Genomic DNA, 21200 nt, shown 5'->3' on the forward strand with positions numbered 1-21200 from the left:
TCTTGCAGTTTCAGAGGTTTCAGTCCATGGTCACTGGCCCCATCCCTGTGGGCCTGTGGTGAGGCAGGACACCATAGCAAGCAGGTGTTCACCTCAGGGCAGCCAGGAAGCAGAGAGAGGAGAGGGGAAGGGGCTGGGGACAAGCTGTGCCCCTCCAGGACACACCCGCGGTGCCCTTCTTCCTCCAACTGGGCCCTACGTCCTACGGTCCACCACCTCCCAGTGGTCCCTCCAGCTCTGAATCTACCAAGGGATTCATCCACTGATGAGGTCACAGTTCTCATGACCCGGTCACTTCCCAAAGTGTCCCCTCTGGACACTGCTGCATTGGAACCAAGCCTTCCACACACAAGCCTTTGGGAACATTCTAGAGTCACACCATGACCAAGTTCTTTGCCCATTTTTGTTGTTGGGCTGTAAGAGTTCTTTGTATATTCTGGAAAACACACTCTTACTGGCCATACGATTGTCAGACGGGTATCTCTCCTCAGGTGTTTTTGATTTGCTTGTTGGTAGGGTGCCAGTCTCACTCTCTCAAAAGTGTCCTTTGAGGCATGTAAGTTTATGATGTTTTATTTGTGGTCCTAGGGATTGAACCCAGGGCCTTGCACATGCTAGGGAAGGGCTCGGGCACTGAGCTCCATCCCAGCCCTTTTTATTTTATTTTGAGACAGGGTCTGGCTGTTGCCCAGGCAACTGGTCCTTTATAGCCCAAGATGCTTGTTGGAGATCTGGGTGGAGAAGTAGGCACAGGTAGGGGTGTTGGGGCCTGGAGGGCCACGAGCCTGCAGGGGCATGTGGTGGGAGTACAGGTGGCCAAGTTCTATCCTGAGACTGTCAGTATAATCCCAGCAGCTCAGGAGGCTGAGGCAGGGGGATTGCACATTCAAAGTCAGCCTCTGCAACTTAGCAAGGCCCTAAGAACCTTAGTGAGACCCTTCTTGGAAATAAAAAATAAAACAAAAAGGGCTGGATATGTAGTTCAGTGGTTAAGTGCCCCTAGGCTCAATCCCCGGTACCAAAAAGAAAAAGACAGAAAAAAGAGGGGCTGGGAAAGGGGCTCCAAAGGTGGGGTGGGCAAGAGGACTTGGGTGGGTGGAGGGCTGCCCAGCCCAGGGAAGGTGTGCAGGCTACACCTGGGCCACCTCGACTGGCCATGGGGAGAGGTGAGGCAGAGGGGAATGGGTAAGGGGGAGGCCTTCTTGGGGTCCTGGAGGTGACTGGTCTTGGTCTTGGGGAGTCCCAAGGTCAGGGCTTCCCAGGCTGAAGGTGTGGGCTGGGAGGCTGGACAGAGGGTTACCCTGGGCTTGGCACAGCCAGGATGATCCCTGGGAGAGGGGCCGGGACTTACCATCCTTGTGGGTCACTATGGCCAGGGTACCAAGGAACCCAACATAGGATGGGTCTCAGGCAGCAACCCAGGGAGCTGTGGAGTCCGGAGCTGGGCCGGGAAGTGGTGGAGTGCCACATGTGAGCCCAGCCAGGAAGCAGGAAGGGCTGGGCGCCAGGGGTGAGCTGGCTTCACGCAGGCCGCCGAGAGTGCCAGGCAGAGGGCGCCGCAGGCGGAAGACAGTGGCCTCTGCCTGGGCCCGCCCTCTCCTGCTTCCTTCCTGGATTCCTGCTATATCTGTCCATGGAGCAGGGACCCCCTCCTCACCCACAAGCTGTTGGTGGGAAGAGGGGGACGGGTGTGCTGCTGTCTGGAGGGCTGCACCCCAGTCCTGCTGGCCCTGGCTCCCCTCCAGCACCCAGTGCCAGGTATCAGGCCAGTCTTCAGACGTGGAGGAGGAAGGGCTCGTCCTTCCCCTTGGCTCCCCTTCCCTGTCCCCTCCCTGCCTTGGGAATGGGGTGCTTCCTTGCCCCTGTGCCTGCTGTCCTGGCCCTGTGTGGGCTCGGCCCGTCAGCCCTGTGGAGTCATCCCTGACTAGGCCCGAAGCTCAGCCCTGGCACCTTCTGCGGTGGAGTTGGGCACTCAGGGCGCTGAGGGCTGGACCTATGAGGACAGGCGTTAGGGGCTACAGTCCCTAACTCCCCACCCTGTGGCTGTCCCAGCCACTGTGCTGTCATGTCCAACAGGCACATCACCCCCAGGCCAGGCCACAGCACAGGCCCTGGGCTGGGAGTGGGAGGGCCATCCAGGCCAACAGCCCTGTGCTCACGAGAACCACTCGGGCCACAACCCTACATGACATGACTGTCCTTGGGGGAACTTAGATCTGAAGAGGCAGCTTCCTCCTGGGAGTGCCTCTGGGGCCTGAGGGCTGTTTGTCTAAGATCTTGTCCCTGAAGCCCAGGGCACCAGCCACCTGAGGGATGATGCAAGGTGTTTCCAAAAGGTGCAATGGGGGGGGGGGGGAGCAGGGCCTACAGCAGGGCACAGACCCGAGTGGTGGTGGGCCGTGGGGCCTGAGATGGAAGAGGAATCAGAGGAATGTGACCCCAGCTAGCAGGGATGCACCGTGGAGCTCGCAGGCCTGGGGAGGCTGGGCAAGCGGGTGCTGGGCGTTTTGGAAACCAGCAGATGTGACCAGGCACATGGGGAAGCTGCCTGGAGCCAGGGTCCCTGGAGACTCTCACTGTGACGTCCCTCTGAGACAGGCTGGGACTTGTTGCATGCCCCCTGGGACCCCTCCTGCCCTGGCCTGCCCCTTGGGGTCCCCTGGGGGTGGGTCTACCTGCTGATCAGACTTCTACAATTCTTCTATCCTAACTCTTTGCCCTTCCATCAGCTTCTGGGGTCAGGAGGGTCATTGCTCCTGACCTCTGAGACACTGTGGAGAGGAAGCCACCCACTGCAGAGGGTGGTTGGAGTGGGGGGGGGTTCAAGTCAACCCTGACCAGGAGCTCCTGGGGCACTGCCAAGGACAGTCATGCCTGCCAGTCCCTGCTGCACCCCCTGCCCACTACAGTTTGTGGGAGTTGCTTCAGGCCAGGGCTGGGCAGAGAAGCCAGGTATTACCAGTCCCCATTGGCCAGGGGCTTGCCTCCTCCAGTCTGTTTGTCCTGTGTGAAGATGAGGGCAGGACAGGACAGATGCCCTGGTAGGCACGGAGGTCCCTGCTCCCTCTGAGGGTGGGGGCCGAGGTGGAGCACACTGGACCCTATGCTGCAGAGTAGTGTGTGGAAGCCCTTGATGCATTTGGACAAAGTGACCCAGCTGTTGTCACAGTCAAGAAGACTGAAGGGAACAGGATGAGCCCCCAGCCCACAAATACCCTTGAGGGCGCCAAGGAGCAGGAGCACAGGTCTGCAGGCTGGCCTACTGCAGGCTCACAAGGGGCATCGGGACCCTCAAGTGGTACCCCGCTGGGTGCAGGGCCTGCCTGGCTCCCCTGGCGGAAATGCGGGCCCACCGGGCAAGGAGGGCTGCTTGGGGATGGAGGCGCTTTGGAGACGGCCTGGCTCCTGCGAGGACCTCCGGGGCCTGGACGTTTAGAGTCAAGTGGCATCCGTGGACCGGGTGTCTGCCCTTGGAACTAGAGCTGTGGTCACCCTCCAGGAGGGTAAAAGGGACATTTATATCTAGCTTTGTTCCTGCAATTGTAGGAACCCGAAAGAGAGACTTTAAAAGCAGCGTTTTGAAACCGGGAACAGAATGCGGCGCCGGGAGATGGCAAAGCTCGCACTGCCGCGGGCTCTGCGCCCCAACTCGGCCCGTGCTCCAAGCCCAGGCAGGCGGCCTCAAAGGCCTGGTCGGTGCCGCCCGGCCCTCGGGCGCCTCCTGGTGGGTTCTCACGGAGCAAACGCCGCGCGGCCCTGCTTCCGGGCCGAGTGACACGGCGGGGCCAGCAAAGAGCAGGGGCGGGCCGCAGCCGAGTGCCGGGGCGGGGCCGGGGCGGGGCCGGCAGTGAGCGGGGGCGGGCCGGGGCGGGGCCGGGGCGGGGCCGGCAGTGAGCGGGGGCGGGCCAGGGCGGGGCCGGGGCGGGGCCGGCAGTGAGCGGCAGGCGGGGCGCGACCTCCCAGACCGCCGCCCGCGACCTGGAGGCTCTGGCTGGCAAGCTGCCTGCGCTACCCAGCCCACGTAGATCTTGGAAATCGAGAAACCCCTAGAGCTGCTTTAGTTTTTATTTTGATTAATTAATTTTGTTGTGGGACATGGGGTTTGAACCTAGGGGTGCTCTATCATCCCTTTTTATTTTATTTCGAGAGAAGGTCTTGCTAAATTGCCCAAGCTGTCCTGGCTGGACCTTGCCATCTTCCTGCTTCAGCCTTCCTAATAGCTGGGATTACAGGCGTTCTCTCCTTGGCCAAATCCTTTGCCTGTTTTAATAGCTGTTAAGTTGTAGAAGCTCTTTATATATTCTGGATATTAGCATTTTATAGGATAAATGATTTGCCCATATATTCTCCCAGTTTTGTAGGTGGCCTTTTCAGCCTATTTATGGTGTCCTTTGATACAAAATGGATTTTATTTTGTACTTGGGTTATAATCCAAAGCTACTTGATTCATATTGTTGCCCAGATGGTACCAGCTTTGGACATTAGGAGCTCTTTCATGCAGGTGGATTAACTTTTTTCTTTTTCTGGTTCTGGGGATTGTTCAGGCTAGGCAGGTGGTCTACCACTGAGCTACACTCCCACCCCTTTTACAGTTTATTTTGAAGCATTCGGGCTGTGTTGTTCAGGCTGGCCCTGAGCTAGAGTTCTGTTTCACCTCCTGAGTAAGTAGGATCACTGGTGTGTGGCAGTAACCCTACTTGCTCAGTAGTAGGTGAGCCTGGTCTGCAGGCCCTTTTGTTGCATTACCTATGTTTTCTATGCTGTTTATCTTTTAATCTTTTGCACATGACAGTGGGTTTCTTGGTGGCACAGGTGTGCATGAAGAATGGACTTGGATCCTCTCCTTCCCAGTGCTCCCATGCTCTGTCCTCCCTCCGGCTTAGGCCGCTTTCTTTGTTTCTTTCTCCCTTCCTGGGCTCTGTTACATTTTCTTTTTCCTGAATTGAGATCTGTGGCCCTCTCCCGAGCAGCACTGGGATCTGTAACTCACATCCTCTTCTATTTTGGGTTGGTTTGGGGGTTTGGAGTTTAGGTTCCCCTTTGTTTGTACATTCCTTGTCCAGGCTGGGCTCCCCACAAGCAGATCCTGGGGTGAGGACTCAGTTTTTCTGGGAAATTCCAGGAAGCCATATGGGGAGCTGAAGGTGGAAGGGAAGGAGAGTCCGGGGCTGAGCCAGTGAGGTAAGAAGGTAGGCAGGGCCCCCCACGCTGCGACCTGGCTTGTGGTTGCCAAGGAAGCGTCATTGTTGGTAACAGAAGCTGCTCCCTCAGCTCAATCCACAACAGCTGAACTATGGAACCCACCTAGGTGCCTTTCAGTGGATGAATGGATAAAGAAAATGTAGTACATACAAACAATCGAATATTGCTCAGCCATGAAGAAGAATGAAATTATGACATTTGCTGGTAAATGGATGGAACTGGAGAATATCATGCTAAGTGAAATAAGCCAGTCCCCCCAAACCCAAAGGCTGAATGTTCTCTCTGATATGTGGATGCTAACTCACAATGGGGTGGGGATAGGGAAGAATAGAAAAACTTTGGATTAGACAAAGGGGAACAAAGGGAAAGGAGGTGGAATGGGAGTAGGAAAGGTAGTAGAACGAACCAGACATTACTGTCCCATGTTCACATATGATTACACGACCGCTGTGATTATACATCATGTACAACCACAAGAATGAGAAGTCATGTTGTACATGTACAATATGTCAAAATACGTTCTACTGTCATGTAGAACTAATAAGAGCAAATAATTTTTTAAAAATCTGCTGGTGCCTGTTGGTATGCGGGTGTGCATGCAGAACCCCACTCCCATGTGCCATCCAGGTGCGTGACACTGTGTGGGCAGCTCATTCCCCGCCGGGTGGTATAGCAGCTTAGCAGCTTAACCTTCTTTGCCAGCCGACAGCTACCAGGGTGGGCTCAGGGGGACTGATGTTGTTCCAGCTCTGGGAGGGCATCAGCTCTTCAGGGAGAGGCAAGCAATCAGAGGGGCGTGGGGATCAATCCGTGGGGGACAGCCACCTGGATGCCCCACCAAGACCTGACCTTGACCTTGGGTCCCACTCCAGCGGAAGCCACGGGTGGGGCTCTGCTGCTCTCCCCTCCTGCAGGAGGTGGAGGCAGAGAAACTGTGACCAGGAGGCCCCTGACGCACTTGGCTTCCAGCGCTCAGGAATTTCCCTCCCCTGACCATTTGGAGCACTGCTTGGCAGCAGCCTCCTGACCACCTCCCCTACGTCCCAGCTCACCCCCAGTGACAAATGCAACGTGCCCAGGGCCCCTGCCTCAGCTGGGCATCCAGAGTGGATTCCAGTGCCAGGTCTTGTCACCACTCTGGCTCCCCGAAGCCAATCCATGATGGAGTTTGGGACAGAAACCGGGTGTCAGGGCTGGACACTGCAGCAGGAAGAGGAGGAGGAATAGGCAGAGGGAGCCTCTCGCCAGCCCTGAGGGATGTCAGATTCCCCCTGGGACTTCAGTGTCCCCTCCTAGCGTGGACCGCAGGTGAGGTGGGTTTGCAGCAGTGGCTGCTCTGGAGGGCTGGGTGGTCCCTGTGTGTCTTATCACTGGAGACCCCGGAGATGAGATGATATCTGTGTCTCCCCTCTTCTCCAGGAAGGGGTCACGGTCTCCTGCCCTGGGAAGCACCAGGGCCAGGGAAGGCCAGGCTCTTGTTGCTGCACATTCAAACCACCTACTCTGGCCTGTCTGCGGGTTCAGGTGCCCATGACTCTGTCCACACATGCTCAGAGAATGCACTGAATGCCCTGTGCCTGGAGCACACTGTTCCTGAGATGTCACAGACTACTCTTGGGGAGCCGTTCCCACCCCATGGTGACCTCCCATGTGAAATTCTCCAGAGAGACAGGAGGATGTGTATGCATATGTACATGCTCGTGTCTCCCTTTCTTTCTGGTAGAGATGGGGATGTAACCCAGGTCTTCATGCATGCTTGGAAAGCACTCTGCCACGGAGCCACACTACCAGCCTTTTAATGTTATTTGGGGACAGGGCCTCACTAAGTTACTGAGGCTGGCCTTGAACTTGCAAGCCTCCTTCCTCAGACTCCTGAGTTACTGGGATTACAGCTGTGTGCTGTCTCGCCCCACTGGGATGAACCTCGAGGACATAATTAACTCTTAAGTGAAATACGCCAGAAACAAAATGAGAAATTGCAGTCTGATTCCACATACTCGAGCTCTTTCAAATAGTCAGACTGTTAGAAACAGAACAGAAAGTTGGGTGCTGGGGCTGGGGGAGGGACCTCGGAGAGGGAGGACAGGGGCGCTGTTCAAGGGGAACAGAGGTTCTGTTTTGCAAGATGAGAGTTCTAGAGACCTCTGGCACCACAGGGTGCACACATTAATACTACTGTATTGTGCACCTCAAAATGGTTAAATGATGAAATCCCAGCTACTTGGGAGGCTGCGGTAGGAGGATGACAAGTTCGAGTCCAGCCTGGGCAACTTAAGGAGATCTTATCTCAAAAACCAAAGACCTGGGGATGTAGCTCTGTGGAAAGTGCCCCTGGGTTCAATCCCCAGGACTGAGGGAAAAAAAGGTTAAATGGTGTTTTAGTTGTGCTAGGGTTTTCCTGTTCCTTCTTCAGTGATCAGAAGAGACACAAGACAGAAGATATTTGATTTCTCGCAGGGGCCACACGGCCTGCCTGGAGGCCACACAGAGGTGAGGTGGGAGAGGCGAGAGAGGGCAAGGAGGTGAGGACCTGTGGCCTCTGCCCTGGGCCCGGTGTGCTGCCCCTGCTGGCTCCGAGGCAGCCAGGGGAAAGGTGGGGTGCTGTCTCAGCTCTGACTTGGCTCCAGGGGTGCAGCTGGAGCATGGATTGTGAGGCCACCGAGATGTCTGGGGCCTTCCGTGCTGCAGCCTAGGAGCGTCAGTTAAGGCTCTAGGGGCCCATAAGGCTAAGCCTGTGGTCCATGGCTGTGAGCCACAGGCAGGAGGGAGTTGCTGGGTGTGACTGTCCAGGGCCACAAGGACAGGGTCTCTAACTTGCTGGCTTAGACCCGGACCTCAAACCCTGGGCTTGGATCTGGGTGCTGTGGCTCACCACATCCTGTGTTGTTGGGAAAGGTGTTCAATGCACACAGCCCGCCTCCTCCAGGGGGAAACAGGGCCAGAGTGCGGCCAAAGTGAAGGATCAGGATCCCACCCCACCCGCCAGACCCAGAGCCAGGTTCTCTTCCAGTCCTGCCCTGAGCTCAGCCAGGAGATGCCCCTATGGTCAGCACAAATCTTTCAGCATCAACAGCTGCCCGGACCCGAACAGAGAGCACCCTGCGGCCTTGGAGGTTCTGGCAGGCAGAGGAGGGAACTAGGTGGGGCCTGTCATGACTGTCCCTAAGGGCAAGCCCAAGAGGGACGGGAGGGGCACCGTAGCCCGCTAGGGCTCTGGTCTGCACTTGAAAACCTGAGGGCTGTGGCCAGGACCCTGGCTGGCGGGGGCGGAGAGGATCTGGGCTGGGCTTTGGGGCTAGCACTGCTGTGTGGTGGTTCAGTAGACGGGGTGGGAGGAGCTGGCGGGAGCAGAGGTCTGGGCGCCACTGTGGCGCCTGGGCACATGGCTCCCAAGGGAGCCAGCTTGGCTGTTCTGAGTGGAAGGCAGGTCAGGTTTCCTCAAGAAACCTCAGAATAGCCCCTGGCTGCCGAGGAAGCCTGGCCCTGCCTCCCAGCAGCAGTCCGTCCCCAGGCTGGCTGCCGAGGCCACCTGGGCTCACGTTCAGCAGTCTCCTCCCTGAACTGCCACTGAGCCTGGCTTGTGCAGGCGGCTGGGGTCCGTATGCCCTGACTCCACCAACCTGTCTTTGGGGAGTCTGGGCCTGTGGGGGTGGACAGGCATCTAGGCGAGGCCCGTCAGGGGGCCTTTCACAACAAGTCTCACAAATAGGTGGCACCAGCCTTGGAAGAGGGTCCCCAGAACACAGGAAAGCCAGCTCTGGGGGTGGCCAACCTCGGGGGGGATCTCCTAGGAGGCTGCACCATGAAGAGGAAACAGCATCAGGGCCCCGCAGCTGGCCAGTCCCTCTCGGTCCTGTGCTTGTCTCTGGCGTGCATCTTAGGGTAAGGGGATGCCCAGGCCAAGGAGACCAGGAAGGGGCCTGTGGGGATGGGCTGAGCTGTCCCAAAATAGGGCCGGTAGGATCTCCACCCATAAAAGGCTTCTGGAGCCTGGACCCCAGGGACCCCAGGCAGCTCAAACGCAGCTGCCGCCACTGGCCGCGTGCTCTGCCCACAGGGTCCCTGTGCCAGTGTCGCGTTGCTCTCCTGACCAGCCACAGACATGGTAAGGCTGCTCCAGCACCAGAGAGCCACTGGAGGCCGACTGGGTGGCTGAGCCCGAGCTGGGCGCCTGCAGTGGGGAGGGGGCTGGGGTAGGCCTCTGGGCGAGGAGAATGGCTAGAGGGGACCCGGAGGTATAAGGGTCTCTCCAGGAGCCTGAGGAGCGGCTTGGGGAAGGGGCTGAGGAGCGGGTAGAGGCCGAGACTCTGCCACAACACTGCCCTGTGTCTTTGTGCCCCACCAAAACCCTTGCTGAAGGTTCACCCAGGACCACTGCTGCAGGGGCTGGCAGAGGGGGCTGGCAGAGGGGACTGGCAGAGGGGCTGGCAGAGGGGACTGGCAGAGGGGGCTGGCAGAGGGGGCTGGCAGAGGGGACTGGCAGAGGGGGCTGGCAGAGGGGACTGGCAGAGGGGACTGGCAGAGGGGGCTGGCAGAGGGGGCTGGCAGAGGGGACTGGCAGAGGGGCTGGATGCTAGACTTTCCCCAGGACTCTTCCTCCAGCTACCCTTGGGGCCCTGGCTGCAGGCTGGCCTTCACCTGGTCTGGTTGGGCTCCTCCCTACACTGTTGCCCAGTGCCCTTTACCTGGTCTCACCTGGTGTCCACTGCCTTGGCCTAGGTCTGGCCCACGGCTTCTGCAGCCTTGCTGTTTCCCTCCTGGCTCACCTGTGCCCTGGCTCCTGTGTGCCCACTGGTCCCCTTACCTGAACCCTCTGCCTCACTTGTTCTTGTCCCTTTCAGAGCCCTGCTCACCCTGAAGCCCTTGCTCATCTAAGAGGCTTGCTCTGTGCTGGGGCGGGGGGGGGGGGGGGCTCCGTGTGTGTGTGTGTGTGTGTGTGTGTGTGTGTGTGTGTGGTGCTGGGGATTGAACCCCAGGGCCTGGTGCAAGCGAGGCAAGCACTGTACCAACTGAGTCACATCCCCAGCCCTGGAAGACCTCCTCTTGAAGCACATGGGTGCCCTGAAGGGTGGCCAGGTGCACAGACCTGGACAGCGGTGAGACTGGGTGCGGGTGTCCCCTGCAGACGGAGCGCCTGTCCGCTGAGCAGATCAAGGAATACAAGGGGGTCTTTGAGATGTTTGATGAGGAGGGCAACGGGGAGGTGAAGACCGGAGAGCTGGAGCGGCTCATGAGCCTGTTGGGCATCAACCCCACCAAGAGCGAACTGGCCTCCATGGCCAAGGACGTGGACAGAGACAGTGAGCTGGGGCCGGTGGCACAGGCGGGGTGCAGCCCTGGGTTGGTTCACGTATGTGAAGGGTGGGGAGGAGGCAGAGCCACCGGAGGGGTGGAGTGGGGCCCAGCCCACCCCTTACTTGAGGGGGACGGGGGACGAACTTCTTGCAGACAAAGGCTTCTTCAACTGTGATGGTTTCTTGGCGCTGATGGGGATTTACCATGAGAAGGCCCAGAACCAGGAGGGAGAGCTGAGGGCAGCGTTCCGGGTCTTCGATAAGGAGAGCAAGGGCTACATCGACTGGGACACACTCAAGTAGGGTGGAGGGGTTGGATGGTGGGGTGGGCACAGGAGGGCACGGGCAGGGCCCACGGAGTGGCTCAGTGTGAGGATCCGGCAGGTACGTGCTCATGAATGCAGGGGAGCCCCTCAATGAGGTGGAGGCTGAGCAGATGATGAAAGAGGCAGACAAGGATGGAGACGGAACCATCGACTATGAGGGTGAGTGGGGCAGGCCCTGGGGCTGAGCGGCCAGGCCATCCAGGCTGCTGACCTGTGCCTCTGCCCCCAGAGTTCGTGGCCATGATGACCGGAGAGTCCTTCAAGCTGGTTCAGTAAGAGCAGCTGCTGTGGCTCTAGGAGGCCTGCCCAGGAGGCCATGGCCTGCCACTGCCTGCCCTGCCCCTCACTGTGTCAAATAAATGCTGCAATCTGACTCCTGTGTGCTTCACTGTCCCCAGCCTGGAGGGAGGGGTGGCCAGGGGGTGGGTCTGGAGGAGCGTCTTCTAGGGCAGCCACAGGCACATGGCCCTGGTCACTTCTGGTGAGACACTTGACCTGTCTCTGAACAGTAGCCTAAAGGTCAGAGGGCTTCATGCTTGCCCTACCTGCCACACGGGGGAGGTAACTGCCTTGGGGCCCTCCTGGAACCCTGGGGTCCCAGAGCCCTTTCCATATAGGCAGAGACCATTCAGACATAAATTTTATTCTCTCTCCAAAAAGCCATGGACACCACAGAGAGCCCTGAGTTCTCAAGCCTCAGGCCTCCAGGGACTCCTCCAGGATGAGGTCCTGATGGGGCCTGGCCAGGGGCTTGAGCTGAGCGCATCAGCCCGCCCTCGGGGGTGGCTGACACAGGGCTGGCTGGCTGGCGGGCTGGCTGGCGTTCCAGGTCTGCAGCAGTGTGCTGGAGGGCTGATTTCCCAGGGGAAAGCAGGATGGGGCAGACCTTGGCTCCCGCAGTCAGGACTCCAAGTGCTTTGGCTCTAGGAGAGCCTTCTGCCTGCTTCAAGGGGCACCGGGACTACTGCTGGGCTGTTGAACATGGGGGCTGGGCTCCTGGGGCCCTGGAGTGGTCTCTAGGCCCGAGGTCCCAGGAAGAGTTCCGGGTTTCTGGGAGGGGGCCAGCTCCTCTTCTCTGGGTTTTGCCGTCTTGATGGCCTCATCATAGGAGGGTGGCAGCTCAGGTGCATATAGGCTATAGGCAGGAGGGACCATGGAGTCAAGGTCCAGCTCCCCAAAGGGCAGGGGCAGCTGCATGCCCAGTGGGTACTGCACGGAGCTGTAGGCTGCAGGGAACCAGAATGCGTTTATGGAGGTGGGGTTGGCATTCACCACCCTAAGTCCCCACCCACTGCTGGCTGGTGGGCCACCAGGCACTCACAGGTCACAGTGCTATGCACAGGGCTGTCACTGTCCACAGGGATGACCGTGAGGTCGCAGGGCTGCCATACTGGGGGCAGGTGTGTCTGTGTGCGCACCTGCTTCCGGAGGCAGCAGAACCGGACACAGCTAGCGGTGACTCCACACAGCAGCAGCAGGAGGACAGCGAGCAGGATGAGCCTGGCAAGAGGAGCAAGGCCCACCACCAGACTGACCCTCGGCCACCAGGCAGCTGCACCCTGGGGCCAACTGTGGCCCAGCCACCTAAGATGGGACAACAGGCAAAAAGAAACCCAGAGAATGTCTTTCCATGCCAGAGACCTCCCTGGCCAGGGCCAGACTGGAGAAACCCACCTGCTCTGGCCGCCTGCTGCTGGGCCTGCCCTACTGTCTCTCCAGGGCTGGCCAGGGGTGGCCTTGGGCTCAATCCCAGGACACACTGTCCCCAGTCAACTGCACAGTCCTGTGCCTTCTGGTGACTGTGACCAGGCTTTGCTCTGAGCCCGCCCAGGGCCCTGAGCCTTGCACCAGCACCAGTAGAGGCGACAAGGTGCCGCGTGGGGTCTCATGTTTCCCACAGGGTCTCTCCGGGAGGTGAACCATCTGACCAGCGGCTCTGAGCGGCGGCCTACTTACCCCACGTGCCACAGGCTGCTCCAGCGGGCCTGGGAAGGGCACCTGCAGGGACAGCAGCACCTGGAGCAGGTGGGCACCGGCCCCGGACGACCTCACCACCCAAACCTCCCCGCGGCGCGGGCCAGGCCCCGCCTCCCTCATCCCCACTCGGACTTACTGGTCCGAAGGGTCGCAGCTGCGGTCCGCCGAGCCCAGCGCCACCTGCGGGGACAGGGATGAGCCCAGGCGGGGCGTGGCCAAACGCAGACCCACCCCGAGTGCCCGAATCTCACGCGCGGCCCAACCCACCTGCGGCAACGGCAGGAGCGGCAGCAGCAGCAGAATCCCACAGGCAGCAGGTGGCCCCGGGGCCATGCTCCGCGCTGACGCCGGAGCCGCGCCCGGCTGGCTCGGGGTTTTACGAGGCCCCGCCCACCACGGCCCGCCCGCTCCCTGGGATTGCTCCGCTCCGTGCGAGCCCCGCCCCTGACGCCCCGCCCCTGCCCGGGTCCCGCCCTTGGAACGCCGGGCTCCTGGCAGCCCGGCCCGGTGTCTCCCAGGCCCAGGGTCACCCAGGCTTGAAGTGGGCCTCCTAGGCCCTGTGCCGGTAGGTCTCCTTGGTGCTGCGCTGGCCTGTCCTGCAACTGGCTGAGCTTGGCTGCTGACCCTCCTTCCTCCTGCCTTGACTGTGCTTGATCTGGCAGGGCCAGCACCGGAGTGGAAGGAGGACTGGACACCCAAGCACAGCCCGAGTCTGGGCCAGAGCCTGGAGTCCTGAGCCAGGTATGCTCTGCTGTCTCACAGGAGGGAGAATCTTCCGTGGAGTACCCCCTTCTGAGGCCTGACATGGCCAGTGGACCCTGCCACCCCCTCCCATCTGGCCAGGAAGCACATCTAGGGTCTGGGGGCAGGGAGGGGGGGCAGTCAATGCTGGTCAGCTCTAGTGGGGGCAGCAAGGGGCCTGAGTCTGTCACTCTTTGGTCTTCTGGACAGAAATCCTGCAAAATGCTACAGCGTCCATGTCACTCAGAGGCAACAACTGGCTTCTAATGCCAAGGGCACTGAGCAGGCACCAGAGACACTACCCCTCCATTTGCTCCTGATGGCTGGCCCTGGGTTGGGATGGCAGGGGGCCAGGCTGGCTTTGTGCCCAGCAAGTCACTCTCTTGAGGAAAAGAGCTAGCAGGTGGTAGGTGGGTGTGTAGGAGCATCTCAGGGCTGGAAGTGATCTTCTCCCTTGGAGGGTGGATCAGAACCCAGAAAGCAGAATCCAGGGTTCTCAGACAAGTGGAATCCAACTCACAAGCTGGGCCTCATTCTGGCCCCTGGAGGGGCCTGAGTGAGGAGTACAGGTGAGCTGGGCCCTTGACATATTTGCTAAATCCTTGTTTGAGGCCAGGGTCCTGGGACTTTGGAGGTCCCGGGAGGACTAAGGGGCCTGCCCTGGATTTTGGAGTCCCTTCTCCCTGTACCACTCGGAGCCTGGGTCAGTCCCATCTCCAATCCTGTGCCCCCAGCACCCTGTGCTGCCTGCTGTTGTCCCTGTGAACCAGGTTTGGGCATCTCCCTGTGTTTGGGCAGATTCCCACCAGCCAGGAGGTCCCCGCCCAGCAGGCTGCTGCTTCATAAATGTGCACGCACGCACGCAGGTGTGTAGGGGCTACTTCCCAGAGCTCTATCCTGTCCACTGGGCTGGTCATCCATACTGCAGTGGCATGGTTGGCTCCTGGAGTTTATTGACAGGCCTGTGGGGGTGGCTTTCCTAGGGGCCTCTGAAGTCTGGGCAGGCTCTGGTGAGTGTGGGTCTCTGGCCTGGTTCTGAGGGCTCAGGGAGAGGGGTGCTCTTGGGCCTTGGGCTTGTTGAGTCCTGTGCAGCAGGAAGTGGCCATGGATGGGCGAACCCTGGTCGTGGGGCCATTCAGGAGGCTGACTGTTTGAACCTGCCCAGCAGGGGATGCCCAGGCCAGGCCGACAGCCTCTGAGGGCTTTGGGGGTGGATGGGAGAATGCGAGGGGCTCATGGAGCTGCTCCTTGGTCTCAGGGGCCAGTCACCACATTGGCTACAAAGATGACCTTGTAGGTCTCCTTCACGTCCCCTTTGAGCTGCAACAGGGCTGATACCATGAGAGGATGGTCCGGCTAGAACAGGAGGGAACAGGAAGGAGGGGGCTCTCAGCCGGTCTCAGCCAAGACAGGCAGAGGCCCCTCTTTCCTGCCGTTCTGCCTGTCTTGCCCCCACACTGGTGGGGCAGGGCTGGCACCCTCCCAGCCTGGAGCTCCCTCCGGCACCTACATCAAAGTCAGTAGGGGGCACCCAGGAGATGCTGATGGTCTTGGTCTGTCCGCGCTCCACCATGCCCTTGGAAGGCTCTATGGAGAAGCCCTTGTGCTGCAGCCACGGGACACTGTCCAGGCTGAACTCCACCATCTGCAGGGCGTCGGCATGGCTAGAGGGTCAAGGCTAGGAGAGGCCAGGGCTGCCCAGGGCAGGGAAGGCCAGGGGTGCCATCACCTTCTTCGGAGATGGCTGGGTGGTCCTGATGCAGCCCACCTGCAGCTCCCGGGTGGCGGGTGGGGCCGGTGTGTCTGTGTCAAACTGGACGTAGTCCAGGGTCAGCAGGATGGGTTTCAGCTCCTCCACGTCTGGGGAGGGAGGGCCTAGCTGGGACCACTCTGGTGGGTCCCAGGGCAGTGAGGGCAGTTGCCGAGGGTCAGGCAGAGGGCTGGAGGGCAGGCTGGTTGGCAGTGCCAGTCCTGCCTGGCTCTGCAGGTGATGAGCAGGGAATCCCTGCCCTCCTCTGCTGGGCCTGGGTGTGCCCACTTGCCGGCTCCTCCCTGAGGTGGCTGTGACCTCCTGTCCCCTCCCCAGGCCAGGCTCACCCTCTCTGTGCTCTGGGTCGAGGGCAGACGTCACAGCGAGAGACTCCACGGGCACATCCAGGGGGTCCCCGCCCTCCACAAACATCATGTGCTCCCGGGCGGCACCCTGCAGGAGGATCTGGTGGGAGATTTTCTGGGGACGAGAAGCATAGTTGTCTGTCCCTCTAGCTCCAAGGCAGGGCCTAAAGCTGGCTCAGACTGGAGCCCCCTAGGACCAGTGGTGCTGGACGGTCTACCTGATGACCCCCCATGTGATGCCCTGGGCCTGGGAAGTGGGAGGCACAGGGGAGGGTTAGGGAGGGGCAGGTGTCTGGAGGAGGGGGCGCTGTCCCCTGGGGCACCTTTCCGAAGAGCACCACTTGGAGCCGGTCAGAGAAGTAGAGGCTCTCGTGATCCGGGCTGAAGGTCACAGTGAAGTCCTGCGCCTTCCCCGGCTCCATGACACCTTCCACTGGGACCACACTGAATACGCTCTGGCCACTGTGGTTCTGTGGGCCTGCGGGTAGGGCACTGGATGTCCCCAGTCCTGCTGCTGGAACTCCACCTGCAGCCTCAGCGCCTCCCCACCTGACTCCCCCTCTGGCCCTGGCGCCTCTGCACCCCAGTCCCCCCCACTTCCTGAGCCCCCAGCCCAGCCGCCCGTCCTGCCCACAGCCCCCGCCCTCCTGATGCTCCAGGCTCCCCTTCAGGTCCAGCCCACCCGGCACCGTCCTCACAGCCCCAGCAGCTCACCAACCAAGTCCGTCCTCTGGTTGGGTGAGGCCAGGAACTGAGGCAGCTGCTGTCGGGCCAGGGCCCTGGTGCTGGAGAGGCTCTCCAGCCGCAGGGAGAACTTGATGGGGAGCGAGGAGTCGTTCTGCAGCTGCCGGGAGGGCCCGGTGTCACTAACTGGCCCACACCTGGGCCGTCCTCTCCCTGGAGTCAGTGCCTGTCATCTGGTCACCTGCAGCGGCACTCCACTGGGGACCAGGTGGCTACACCTCCCAGTTCCACTTGGCTGTGTCTCCAACCAGTGCCTTGGGCTGTGGGTACCTCCTCCATCCCACCTGAGCTCTTGCCCAAGTCGGTGGCCGACTTTCCTGTGCAGCCCTGTGACCAGCTCGGTGCTGCCCTCAGTCCTGAAGGCAGAGCTCCTCTCTAACTGTCTCTTCCCCGCCCTCACTGCCCCCGAGAGCCCGTTCTGAACAGGACTTCCACCCCTGGCTCCGCTCCCGGGTCCCACCTGAGCAGTCTGGGAGGCAGAGCTCCTCTCAAGCTGCTTGAGCCCCAGCGGGGCATCCCTCAGAGGGGCAGCAGGAGTCGGGACCTCCCTCAGACACAGGGGCCCACAGGACAGGGTGGCCTCTTCCTGGGGGTCTGATAGACTTTCTGCCCCTCAGTACAAAGCAGGAGAGTGGCGGCCGAGGGCTCCAAGCAGAGGCCCCGAGGCAGAGGGCGCAGGAGGGGACCACCTCGGCTTTTGCAGAAGCCAGGGCCCCAGGTCCCCCACTCGAGAGGGCAGCAGCTGGGGAGAGCCTGTGCCTCCACTGGCTCCCCAGCCAGCTGGGCCTTCTAAAAGCCGGGCTGACCCCTGGCAGGACTGTTCACCTTGAAACTCGAGGAGATGGACTCTCTGGCCAGCACATAGCCCATGCTGAGCACATTGCCTTCAATGGAGCAGGAGACCATGGACGCCACGCCCAGGCCCGTGAGGGTGAGCGTGAGGGTCCCTTTCTTGCTGATGATGTCCAGTGTCTCATGAGCCTAAGGAGACCACGTCCCTTAGCCAGGAGCAGCCACCTGTCTGCCAGGCACGTGGTGAGCCCTAGTTCTGTCTGTGAGCAGCTGCCTGGTGGCCTGTCCCTGCAAAACAGCCCCGAGACCCTCACTGCCCCTGATGTGCCAGCCAGGGCATGAGGAGGGTCTGCTGCTCCGACTGCTCCATCAGTCCGGGCCTGAGGGCGCCGTGGTGACCACAGTGCCCAGAGCCCAGGGCTGCAGCGGGGGACTCCCAAGGCCACACCTGCTTCCTGGGACCCTGGCTCTGAGGGTCTGGGGGCTGGCGCTCACCAGGAGGCTTTCGCGGGGTGAGAAGGACAGCATCAGCACCTGGGTCTCGCCTGAGCACAGCTTGCTGAAGGGGTTCAGCAGAGCGAAGGGGCCGCTGGGGTTCAGCACCGAGAACTCCACCTGAGGCCCACGTCAAGGAGGGAGACCCGACGGCTCCGGCCCGGCCCAGACCCACCCAGACCTGCTCTGGCCCCGGGGCTGCCTGCGCCAGGTGTGGACCAGGATACGTCCAGGTCCTCGGGGCAGATGTTCTGGAGGGAGATCTTCTTTATACCACGGTGTCCTGAAACGGCAGGGAGGGTCCTGTCAGTCCTGGCCCAAGGAGCATCTGTCCCTCGGGTGGAGCATGGCTGGTGGGGGCTGGGTAGGTCCGGGTCCCTGGGCTAGGGGAAGGAGGGCTGCTGATGTCAGGGTCAGTCGGGACTCACCTACAGCAATATCGCCAAAGTTGAAGGTGGTCTTGCCTTTGTTAGACGTCACCACGATAGACGGAGCCACGGCTGGACACCACAGCTCCAGGTACAGGGTGTTGTGGGGGCTGGGTAGGCAAGGGCACGCTGGAGGCACAGCAGGGCAGCCAGGCCCACCTGGGCTCCAGATCTGCTCAGTGGTTGAGGAGGGGCCGCAATTTTGCAGCTAATCCTGCCCCTTCCTGGCTCAGTGTCCCACACCTGAAACTTAGGGGTTCCGATCCCTTCCTGTCCTTGACGTCACCACTGGCCATGACACATGGGACCACAAACTTGTCAAACTTCGCCTGGAAAGTTCGGACCAGGGCAGACTGAGCCATCTGGTACTCATGGGAACTGGAACGAGAGGGACAAAGTGTGCTGTGGCCCCTGCTCACGGCCCACCTGGGCCACGGGTCCCTGCTGGGCTGAGCCCCCTGGGCTCCAAGAAAGGGATCCCCAAGGACCTGCTTCCTAGGACCCTGGGCTCAAGTGGCCTCTCCAGGGGGGACTACAAGGGGTAAGGGTCCTGGGTGGTGGCTGCCCTCTGTTCTCCATGAACGGGTCTTCCCCCCTCCTCCGGCCAGGGAGCTCCTCCCTGCTCCAGCCCCTGGAGTCAGCCTAGGGAGGGGATCTCTTCAGAGGGTGCCCAGGAGGCAGCCCCTGGACGGGTGCTGGGAGCCTGCAGGCCTCGACCTCCAGCTCGAGTCTCAGGCAGCTGTGTGGCGGCGGCCTGTGGGGAAGCCCACTGGGGCCGGGGGCCACCTCTCCCGGCCCACCTGACCCTGAGCTCCTGCTTCTCCTGCTGGGGGGCGTGGGAGGTGACGGCCGTCCGTTCCCGGGTCCGCAGTCGGAGCACAGAGAGGGACTGTCTCCACAGCTCCTTCTTCTGGCTGAACGTATCCTTTCGGAACTGTGAGGGGGGCAGCTGGCTGTGGGGCTGTTCAGGTGCTCTGCCCCGTGTCTGCAGACCCCACACTGCCCCTGAGGCACCCCCAGGGCCCGTCTCGCAGGCCCAGCTGACTGCTGAGGGGCAGGCCCCACCAGTTCAGCTCTGGAGCCCACAGGACCCAGAACTGCCTCCAGGAGAGGCCAAGGGCAGGGTTCGGGGGTCAAGCCATGAAGACGGGGGAGAGTGCGGGGCCATGAGCCCAGACTGCCCACGGACTCACGTCTGCAATGGGGGAATTGAGGCAAAGAGGGACAGGGAGTCTGTGGAGCGGGTTCCTGGTCCCTGGAGCCTCTCTGAGCCTCTCTGAGCCTCTCTGAGCCTCTCCACCTGCAGAAAGCCTGTACCCCCGGCACTTAGGTGTGCACCACAGAAAACACATGGCCAGTCGAGGAGCGGCCACACAGCTCTCCAGGGTCAGTGCAGTGTGCCCGGGCCGTCTGTGGGGCGCGTCTCCCTGAGGCGGCTCCTGTGCCTTCCCCTGGTGGTGGAGGGGGCTGTCCTTGCATTTATCCCAGTCCTGCCCACGTCCAAGTCCTGGCCACCCTCTGGGGTGGCCCAACTCCCACTGCCCGGTGCTGCTTTCAGGAGGAGGGAGGGGTCTTCTTGAAGACCTTCTACCCTCTTGAGACAGTGCCGGCGTCTGCCCTGCGCTCCTGCACCGCCCCCCTCCCCCGAGGCCCACCCTGCCCCTCCCTGGGGGCTCCACGCACCAGTTTGTTCTGAATTTCTTTGTTGAGGATCTGGAGGGCTTCCTCGTGGATCACCTCATGGGACAGCACAGGCCGGAAGGCCACCTGGACCAGGCATCTCTGCAGGGAGACACTGGGACTGCCACCCTGCTCCAGGAGCCCAGAGGGCACTGGTGGCCCTTGCTGGTGCATGCCCTCCTCAGCTCCCTGCTCCTTCCCTTGGCCCTGGGTACTCCTAACAGCTCCCCACTTTGAGATTTCAGCCTAGATGTGCCCCTTCCAGGAAGGCCCCCCCACCACTGCCCCAAAGAAAAGGGGGTGGGCTGCAGCACGGGATATCCAGCCTTCCACCATGTGGGTGGGCACTGAGAGCAGGGTCCTGAGTGGCCAGGACCTCACCCACTGTCCTTGAGGCTCAAGTGAGAAGGAAACTTCCTTTCCAGCCCGAGTGCCTGGGTGAGTTCTGTTCCCTAACTCGAGTCCTGTGTGCAACCAGCCTTTCCCCTCTGGGGCTCTGTCAGCCTGCCTGCAGCGGGTCCCAGAAGTCTTCTCCAGGACAGTGTCCAGCTCACTCACCACCCCACCCCACCTGCTCAGCACAGGATGGGACAGAGGGAGAGAGGAGGAGGAGGGAGAGGAGGAGGGAGAAGGCAGGTGAAGGAAGAGAGGGAGAGGGAGAGACAGCTACCACCTGCAGCACCCACTCGGACACGAGAACCCTGATCTAAGCAGCATTTTCTGTTTAGTGAGCAGCCTGCTACATGCCTGTATCCACTGAGAGAAGCCCTGCTGGGTCCAGGCAGAGCACCCTGGGCTCCTAGGACAGGCCCTACTCAGCCTCCCCGTGCCCATCCACTGTGGGGTCTCGTTCAGCTGGTCTGAGGTCTGCCCACCCTTCTTCAGCCGGCCGACACGTGCCTGCTGGGGCAGCTGCCGGGGTTGCTCCCTCCCTGCCGGTCAGGTGGCCGAGGGCGGGTGGCCGAGGGCACGTGGCCCAACCCCCCCTCGGTGGCTGTGTAGGCTTCCCCAGTCCTGCTGGGGCTAAGTCCCTGTGTGCCAGGGTGGCTCTCACCAGGCACCCCACCCCGCAGGGCAGTGGCAGGTGGCCCGAGCCTCCACCTCCAGCTGGACTAGGCCCTGCTCACCTTTCCTGGTAACACGGTCCCCACCAAGGGTGAGATGGTGATGGGCGAGTCCGAGGGCAACAGAAACTCAAAAGACGTGGCTCCCCCGGGGGAGGCCTCCTCTGAGCTGCCCCGGGGCCCCGAGCGGGGCAGGGAGCTCCCCCCCGGGTGGGAGTTGATGACATACAGCCTGGCCACGGAGGTGTCGTACAAGGAGGTGGCCGCAAACTTGATCTGGTAGTGGGACAGCTCCAGAGGCGGGTGGACTCCCACAGCTCGGCAGGACAGCTTGACGCACCT

At 61.1% G+C, this 21200-nt stretch overlaps 3 protein-coding genes and 1 long non-coding RNA gene across 9 annotated transcripts in view; 2 read left to right on the top strand and 2 right to left on the bottom strand.

Moving 5' to 3' along the window:
• Positions 1-8257: 8257 nt before the first annotated feature.
• Calml6 (calmodulin like 6) lies at positions 8258-11192 on the top strand. 2 transcript variants are annotated; one of them, XM_026414883.2, is made up of 6 exons: positions 8258-8342; positions 9260-9307; positions 10328-10502; positions 10651-10795; positions 10881-10981; positions 11052-11192. In XM_026414883.2, the coding sequence occupies exons 2-6, from the start codon at positions 9305-9307 to the stop codon at positions 11096-11098; spliced, it is 471 nt and encodes a 156-aa protein (XP_026270668.1). In that variant the 5' UTR covers positions 8258-8342; positions 9260-9304; the 3' UTR covers positions 11099-11192. The 2 variants fall into 2 exon arrangements, with proteins under 2 accessions (XP_026270668.1, XP_026270666.1); XM_026414881.2 differs by lacking the exon at positions 8258-8342 and adding an exon at positions 8772-9084.
• A 257-nt stretch (positions 11193-11449) lies between these two features.
• Positions 11450-13182, bottom strand: Tmem52 (transmembrane protein 52). 4 transcript variants are annotated; one of them, XM_026414867.2, is made up of 5 exons: positions 13067-13173; positions 12936-12979; positions 12779-12820; positions 12144-12322; positions 11450-12048 (listed from the first exon to the last, which is right to left on the bottom strand). In XM_026414867.2, exons 1-5 carry the CDS (start codon positions 13130-13132, stop codon positions 11768-11770), a joined length of 612 nt encoding a protein of 203 aa, XP_026270652.1. In that variant the 5' UTR covers positions 13133-13173; the 3' UTR covers positions 11450-11767. The 4 variants fall into 4 exon arrangements, with proteins under 4 accessions (XP_026270652.1, XP_077647230.1, XP_026270653.1 ...); XM_077791104.1 differs by lacking the exon at positions 12779-12820 and having other exon boundaries at positions 12144-12406; positions 13067-13177; XM_026414868.2 differs by lacking the exon at positions 12779-12820.
• A 127-nt stretch (positions 13183-13309) lies between these two features.
• Positions 13310-21200, top strand: part of LOC144249150 (uncharacterized) — a 43487-nt gene continuing 35596 nt past the window's right edge. For both annotated transcript variants that reach the window (XR_013342170.1, XR_013342171.1), the window contains exon 1: positions 13310-13540. This is a non-coding gene — a long non-coding RNA (uncharacterized LOC144249150). The remainder of the gene's footprint in view (positions 13541-21200) is intronic.
• Cfap74 (cilia and flagella associated protein 74) overlaps positions 13578-21200 on the bottom strand; it is a 34894-nt gene continuing 27271 nt past the window's right edge. The window contains exons 26-39 of the mRNA XM_077791317.1: positions 20922-21198; positions 19798-19896; positions 18915-19039; positions 18358-18492; positions 18115-18224; positions 17914-17969; positions 17687-17806; positions 17225-17380; positions 16370-16499; positions 15979-16133; positions 15638-15770; positions 15270-15400; positions 15051-15185; positions 13578-14896 (exon numbers count right to left, since the gene is read on the bottom strand). Of these exons, the coding sequence (XP_077647443.1) occupies positions 14795-14896; positions 15051-15185; positions 15270-15400; positions 15638-15770; positions 15979-16133; positions 16370-16499; positions 17225-17380; positions 17687-17806; positions 17914-17969; positions 18115-18224; positions 18358-18492; positions 18915-19039; positions 19798-19896; positions 20922-21198 (1864 nt within the window). The 3' untranslated portion in view covers positions 13578-14794. The remainder of the gene's footprint in view (positions 14897-15050; positions 15186-15269; positions 15401-15637; positions 15771-15978; positions 16134-16369; positions 16500-17224; positions 17381-17686; positions 17807-17913; positions 17970-18114; positions 18225-18357; positions 18493-18914; positions 19040-19797; positions 19897-20921; positions 21199-21200) is intronic.

Source organism: Urocitellus parryii, chromosome 11 (genome assembly GCF_045843805.1).
Source record: "Urocitellus parryii isolate mUroPar1 chromosome 11, mUroPar1.hap1, whole genome shotgun sequence".
NCBI classification, from domain to species: Eukaryota; Metazoa; Chordata; class Mammalia; order Rodentia; family Sciuridae; genus Urocitellus; species Urocitellus parryii.

Coding starts and splice junctions, on each gene's coding strand:
- Tmem52 (XM_077791104.1), bottom strand. CDS start 13,132: ATGGCCCCGGGGCCACCTGCTGCCTGTGGGATTCTGCTGCTGCTGCCG. Junction 12,407..12,935: donor AGCTGCGACCCTTCGGACCA/GTAAGTCCGAGT, acceptor GTCCCATCTTAG/GTGGCTGGGCCACAGTTGGC. Junction 12,049..12,143: donor TGTGCATAGCACTGTGACCT/GTGAGTGCCTGG, acceptor GGTTCCCTGCAG/CCTACAGCTCCGTGCAGTAC.
- Calml6 (XM_026414883.2), top strand. Junction 10,796..10,880: donor ATCGACTGGGACACACTCAA/GTAGGGTGGAGG, acceptor AGGATCCGGCAG/GTACGTGCTCATGAATGCAG. Junction 10,982..11,051: donor CGGAACCATCGACTATGAGG/GTGAGTGGGGCA, acceptor CTCTGCCCCCAG/AGTTCGTGGCCATGATGACC.